General features: G+C 43.5%; 1 protein-coding gene across 2 annotated transcripts in view; it reads right to left on the reverse strand.

The window, feature by feature from the left end:
- CUNH8orf33 (chromosome unknown C8orf33 homolog) overlaps positions 1 to 5883 on the reverse strand; it is a 62286-nt gene extending 56403 nt beyond the window's left edge. For both annotated transcript variants that reach the window (XM_077449213.1, XM_077449212.1), the window contains exons 1-2: positions 5765 to 5883; positions 1312 to 1389 (exon numbers count right to left, since the gene is read on the reverse strand). In XM_077449213.1, coding sequence (XP_077305339.1) covers positions 1312 to 1320 — 9 coding nt within the window. In that variant the 5' untranslated portion in view covers positions 1321 to 1389; positions 5765 to 5883. The remainder of the gene's footprint in view (positions 1 to 1311; positions 1390 to 5764) is intronic.
- Positions 5884 to 7176: the final 1293 nt, after the last annotated feature.

Consider the following 7176-nt stretch of genomic DNA (forward strand, 5'->3'; position numbering starts at 1 on the left):
GTCCTCTTAACCGCTTGCCGACCAGCCGCCGCAGTTTTACTGTGGCAGAATGGCACAGCTGGGCGAAGTGATGTTACCTCACGTTGCTTTGCCTTTTGGCCACTAGGGGCCTGGGCTCCCGCGATCTCTCGTGACAGAGCGAGAACCAGGATCTGTGTATGTAAACTCTTTCAGGGGAGTAGAGACAGATCGTGTGTTCATACCATGTCTCCTCCTAGACAGTCCCATCCCCCCTACAGTTAGAACACACCTAGGCAACACAGTTAACCCCTTGATCACCCCTAGTGTTAACTCCTTCCCTACCAGTGACATTTATACAGTAATCAGTGCATTTTTATAGCACTGATCGCCTTAATGGTCCCAAAAATGTGTCAAAGGTGTCCAATTTGTCCGCCGAAATATCGCAGTCCCAATAAAAATCACAGATCGCCGCTATTACTAGTAAAAATAATAATAATAATAATAATAATAATAATAATAATAATAATACAAACTATAACTTTTGAGCAAACCAATCAATATACGCTTATTATTATTTTTTTTGATAAAAAATGTGGGATATATATATTATAGCAAAAGATATTGGGGGGTATTTATGAAAGGCAAGTGCACTTGGAAGTGCAGTCGCTCTAAATCAAAGGGGTAGATCTGAAATGAGTGGAAGCACTGCTGATTTTATCATCCAATCATGTGTAAGCTAAAATGCTGTTTTTTTTATTTTCCTTGCATGTCCCCCTCGGATCTACAGCAACTTTAACTTCCAAGTGCACTTGCAGTGCAAAGTGGATTTTCCTTTAGTAAATAACCCCCACTTTGTTTTGTTTTTTAAATTGTCGCTCTTCTTTTATTTATCGCTCAAAAAATAAAAAACGTAGAGGCGATCAAAATACCACCAAAAGAAAGCTCTATTTGTGGGGGAAAAAAAGGAGGTCAATTTTGTTTGCGTCGCACGACAATTGTCAGTTAAAGCGACGCAGTGCCATATCACAAAAAATGGCCTGGTCAATGAGCAGCCAAATCTTCCGCAGCTGAAGTGGTTTTTAAACATGATTTTTGGCTACCCATGGGTATAATTTATACTTGTTTTACTCTTCCTTTTGTTTTGTGATCCATGCGCAGCTGTATCTGTACTTTTCAACAACCGTTATCTGATTGTATAATTTTAATATGTATACTATAATGTGTTGAGCACAATTGTTGAATATGCATGCTTGTCAATAAAAAGTGTTTTAAAAAAAAAAAAATTGGCTGGAGCCAATTTGCTTGAAATTGTCGGACAGTTGCCCTGTGTATAGCTAGCTTTAGACTCACCTCCTCCATGTCTGTCCAACACTACTTCTTGATGATCACCAGAGAGTTACTCAGGTCATTACTGAATGATGGAAAAAACTATTAAAACAAAAAAGGAAAAATAAAAACATGTCACTAAATTTTATTCATGTTCAAATCTCAACCGAAGCAAAAATATTTGTAAATAGCTCTGTAGCAACAACATGTGCATACCCCCCACCTTTTTGAGAGGAAATGGGAGGGACACCTCTTAGAAGAAGAAGAAGTATGGAAAGGGACACCTCTGCCATGTTAGGCCCCATTCACACCTGAGCGTTTTATAGCTTGATGCCTGAAGCTACAAAACGCTGGAGGGGAAAAAATATTTTATTCTCAATGGAGATGGTTCACATCTCCACTCAAAGTTTCCTGAAGCTCAAACAAGTTCTGCACCCTTTTCTGTCACTTGAATAGGGCAGATTTGGACGTTTTCTTCTTTTTACATTGGTGACCTTTTGCCCTGCACAAAAACATCACAAAACGTGCTAAAAAAAAAAACTCTACAAAATCGCGTAAAACACTGCAAAATCACGATAAAATTTGTGCGGTTTTCTGCCTGAAAACACTATGCTCAGCTGTGAATGGGGCCTAAGTAATCACATAGACAAGGAAAAGTTCATAGACAAAAAAAAAAAAAGGACTGGGTAATGGAAACCAATTGTGAGGAAGCCATAGGCTGATGTTACATTGCGATTTTGTAGCAGAGGTTAACAACCACTTCATACTAATAATGGCAGCGGCTAACAGCTTGCAAATTAAAGTTGAACTCTTGGGAAAAAAAATTATCGGCTCCTGCAGGATCCATTTGCACTGCTAGACTGGTGTCCATAGTCTCTGCTCCCCTATGCTCGGACGTCATCAAGCAGTGCCGGGACATGGTCATCCAGTGTCCAGAGTGAAGATGAAAAATTGCACCCCCTTCCTTCTGCTGTTCGTGCAACTGTCTTCTGCAGTGGAGATCTATGATACTAGAACTACAGTGCAGCTTCTGCCTGACAGGTGCAAAAAAAAAAAAAAAACAAGAAAAGAAAACTACGTTGAGCCAAGTCCACTGGAGACATCACTGTTCTCTGCTCAGGTATGGCAATCCCCAGGTATTAAAGAATAGAAGGGGTGAGGGCAGGCTCCCAGCTCAGTTGAATGTATGGACTGCTGCCTCTTGACGACCCCCCCCCCCCCCAACAATAAAAAAATGGCACCAAGGGCAGCTACCTCTCCTGCCCCATCCAACCGCAACCTTTCCCCCCTCTAGCACAATGCAGAGCCCAAAGCCCTGCAAAGGATATGAGGATGTTGAGAACAGCGGAGCAGAGGAGAGCACTCGCCGCTATTTCCGGTACTCTAAACAAGCATTTAACCTTTGCAGTGAAGGGGCAGCCCTACCACAAAGGTAGATCTTTAGGCCTGGTTTACACCTATGCATTTTTTTTGTGCGTTTCCTATGGATGTAGTTCACATCTGTGCATTTTATGGAAAGGGCCAGGGAGTTATTTCTGGTTTTTGGTTACATAAACTTCAATGGATCAAAAATGCGTATTGAAAAAACGCAAAATGCACCTGGAATATGCAAACCCGCAATCTTCATAGGTGTGAATCAGGCCTTACTTTCCCTGGAGATGGGCCTCAAACAGTCGCTGATGATAGTGCTACAGCTTTGGGTTGTGCGGTGTTAGAAATCGCTTTCCTTCCGAGAATTATTTTTTTTCCCCCTCAAAGAAGTTTATTAAAAGAAAGAGAAATAACAAAAAGGGCATAGATTCCTTTTTCAGCAAGTTTCCGTTTACAATCAATATACTTATCCTCACTCTATACCAGTGCATAACATGTCATATTCTTAATGCACACCCATCACACTGTCCATCGGGGCCAGCTATGCTTTCCAGCAACAGCTTCATCGTTTTAAACATGCTTAAATGGTAATCTATGCTGCCTTCAAATTCTTTACTTCGTCTTTCTTGGTTTTCTCTGGCTCTCCTGTCCCACCGGAACCTGATAATGCAGCTGGTGGTTGCGCCAGCTGACTATAGAGCTGATCGAAGATAGGAAAGGGCTCCAATCATCTCTATGGCCTAAGAAACCGGAAGCTACGAGCATTTCATGACTTTGATTTCTCCGGATATAAACAGCGCCATTGGGAAAGCATCTGATCACACCGATCTTGGTCTGGTCAGATGCTTTGAGGGCAGAGAAGAGATCTAGAGTCTAATAGACCCCAATTAAAAAACAAAACAAAAAAAAACCTAGTACCTGTCACTACCTTATGCTATCATAGGGGATATTTACATTCTCTGTGATAATAAAAATCGAAAGGAACAGTGTAAAGCTAAAATTGAAAAGCAAAATAAATAAATAAATAAGGAAATCATCCAGGTTCCTCTGTGCTCACGTGCAAAGGCAAACACAAGAGTTGTTCACCTGTCATATGTAAACAGCAATTACACCATGCATGTGAGGCATCACTGCAAACGTCAGATCGAGGGCAGGACTTTTAGCAGTAGAAGCCCTCTGTAAATCTAAAGTGGTAACCTGTAAAGGCTTTTAAATATGTATGTAGTTTGTCGCCGCTGCACAGTTGTGCACAATTTTGGTTGTGCATCCTCAACTCCCCCCCCCCCCAATCTTCCTCTTCAACCTTAGGGAGAAGCAGATCAGTAGTGACAGAGGGGCCCTGTGACAGCTGCTCTCCCGTCGGGGCTTCATGGAATATAGCAGGGGTGGCCTCCATGTCTTCTTCCCCTCTCTGCCCCATGGTCCCAGACAGTTTTTGGGCATAGTAGAACATGTCCCTGGTGGGGGGGGGTCTTTCCTGTGTGTTTTGGGAGTTTTAGGAGGCTTACCCACATCCCTCAGCTTGTCAGCTCCATGAGAGCTCTGGGAGAGGGAGGCTGCGGTGCCATACTGGAATTAGAGCTTGGCGATTTTCTCTAAAAAAAAAAAGAAAAAAAATCTGCGATTTAAAAAAAAAATAAAAAAACACCTCGATTCAAAGTTTTTTTTTTTTTGGGATGGACACCGCGCCGGTCCTGAGGAGCTGCAGGCAGGAATTTTTGGGTGAGGCCCCTGCTTCGGCCTAGTCCGAAGCTGCGGCCTCGCCTAAAAACTCCTGCCCGCAGCACCTCAGGATTGGCTTGGTGTCAGTGCTGATCCTGGTAAAAAAAAAATAAAAAAAAATAATCTAGCCCAGCCCTAACTGGAATTCAGATGGTCCCCCAGTCTCAGTCTGTTTGCGGGTCTGCATGGCATCCAAACTGTCAGCGGCAGAACCAGGGGTATCAGAGGTGCGTACGGCAGGTTTGTGGACCGAAATTCTACGGTTTCACAGGCTGGGAGCAGGATCTAGGACGGGAGCTCTGTGAGACACGTCTTGTCACATGCCACTTTTCTCCTTCAGAGATTTGTAGCCAAGACATAGAGATGAATGAAGAGCAATCGACAGACAGTGAGGAGGTGATGTGATGCCCGTTTTAACCTTATGTTTGCCAAACAAATACACCACAACCGTGTGTATTGCAAATGGACGCAACACTTCGCTATTCACTTGAATCACGATAGGTTTATGCCACGGCTGCAAAGTAAAGCATTGCGACTGAAGCATGTAAACAGCCCCGTCCGCAGCCATTGCAGCTTAATAGAGAAGTATAGTTTTTTTTTTTTTTTTTTTACCATCATACTTACCTAGGTGGATGCAGCATCGAACTGATGCTGTCCCGTCCCCCCCGCGCCTCTGCACTGAGAACTGAGCCATTGAACACTGCCAATGGCTCCGTTCTCTCGGCTCCCCAAGCAGAGAGCTACTGTCACTCGGCAGCTCTCCGCTCTGCCCCCCCCCCCTAGAGCACTGAGCTGTGGAGGGGGGGGGGGGGCATCTCAGCGGCTTGCGGAGAGGCTGAGACTGGCATCAGTCCAGGCAGCTAGCGGATCCAGACTTCCATTGTCGTGATGATGCTGTGCCTGGACTGATTCTAGTGACATCAGCAGAGAGCGGACTTCAGACCATTCTCTGCTGAAAATGGATCACAGGTAGGGTTGCCACCTTTTCAAGTCAAACCCGAACACTTTCGCGGTGCACAGTAATTTTTTTTAATAGTATAAACTATACATATATTTCGCGATTAAATAACATTTTTAATCATATGAAGTTAAGTCCACAGATCGGGACAATATCTCACTGCTTGTGATTAGCGCTCCGCAATGCCGACTTCCTGGCAGGCTCTGCACATGCTGTTTGCGAACACGCCTGAGCTCATCCTTACTTAGGTGTACAGCCAAACGAGCTCAGGCTGGACTTCTCCTTTAAGAGGGGGAGGTTGGAGACGCTAAAAACACACTGTAGGAGTACAGACTACACTAATAGCAGGAGCTATAACCTAAAACTACAATACAGATAATATAGGAAATCAGATATGGAAGCAGCAATCAGCCACAAGAAACTTACAATCTCTGCAAAACACACTCTACACCTTCTGCAGCTTCCAGTATGCTTCCTGCTGTGCTCACATTAATTCATTCTAGGTGCACCCAGCATACTTCCCCGTGTAAAACTGAGAGCAGCACTATTTGGTTCTGCCACACAAAAGTTCCCATCCAGCAAGGAGTGCAATAATGTTATTTATTATATGGAATCTCCTGACTGTTTTCTTTTTTAAACCTAATGTCCTGCCTTTTCTAGCTTCCCTCTCTTCATGTGGATATTTATTTTATTATTATGATTTTTTTTTTGTTAAACATCTATTGTGCTGCAAAAATAGTACTTCTGCTTTTCTCGCCCACACAAGAACAACATCTAATGTTTCCCAGTGCTACCTTTAATCTAAAATGCTGCATTTGTAAATTTCGAAAGCCAATATAAAGGAAAAGTAGTGCTAAAAAAAAAAAAAAAAAAAAAAAAAAAACACACACTTTTTTTGTATAATTCTCTTTTAGGCTGGGTTCACACTGCTGCGGGGGGAGATCCGGATGTGATTCGCACCGCAAATCACATCCGATCTCCGTAGCGATGCGAGTTCAGCCATACAGATAGTATGGCTGAATTCGCATCGCTCCCGCAGCAAACTCGCACGGGACCCTTTTTTTGGTCCGCAACAGAATCGGATCGCATGGGGGTTCACACCATGCGATCCGATTCCTGTGCGAGTCGGCAGATCGCACTGCGATATGCGGACGGATCTGGGGGTGTCATTAACATATCATTGACACTCCCAGCCATCCACATAGGGCAGTGTGAACTGCCGGCGGGAGTAATGCGATGCGGGAAAACGCCGCGGATTTGCGGCGTTCCCGCATCGCAGCGGTGTGAACCTGGCCTTAAAGTGGTTGTAAACCCTCCCTAATGACTTTTGACTATAGGTAAGCCTAGAGTAAGGCTTACCTATAGGTAGTGGAAATATCTCCTAAACGTGTGCTGACGATTCTCATCAGTACCTGTCCCCAAGTGAGCAATGCCAGCAACTCTTTTCCAACAGGATTGCCACAGTTTCTTTCTTGCAGGCGTGCTTTGTAGCCGCTATGAGGATAGGTTGTAGCCCACAAGTCCTTTTTTTTCCATCAGTTTAGGCCGATATGTATTCTTCTACATATTTTTGGTAAAAACATTGCAATAAGTGTTTATTGATTGGTTTCTGCAAAAGTTATAGCATCTACAAAATAGGGGATAGTTTTATGGCATTTTTATTCATTTTTTTTTTTTTTATCATTACTGCGACATTATGGCGGACAATTTTGACACATTTTTGGGACCATTGGCATTAATACAGCGATCAGTGCAATTAAAATTGCATTGATTACTGTAAAAATGTCACTGGCAGTGAGGAGGTTAACCACTAGGGGACGGGGAGGGGTTAATGTGTG

Source organism: Lithobates pipiens, unplaced genomic scaffold (genome assembly GCF_037356315.1).
Source record: "Lithobates pipiens isolate NorthernLeopardFrog02 unplaced genomic scaffold, aLitPip1_a1.2 Scaffold_22, whole genome shotgun sequence".
Taxonomy (NCBI): Eukaryota; Metazoa; Chordata; class Amphibia; order Anura; family Ranidae; genus Lithobates; species Lithobates pipiens.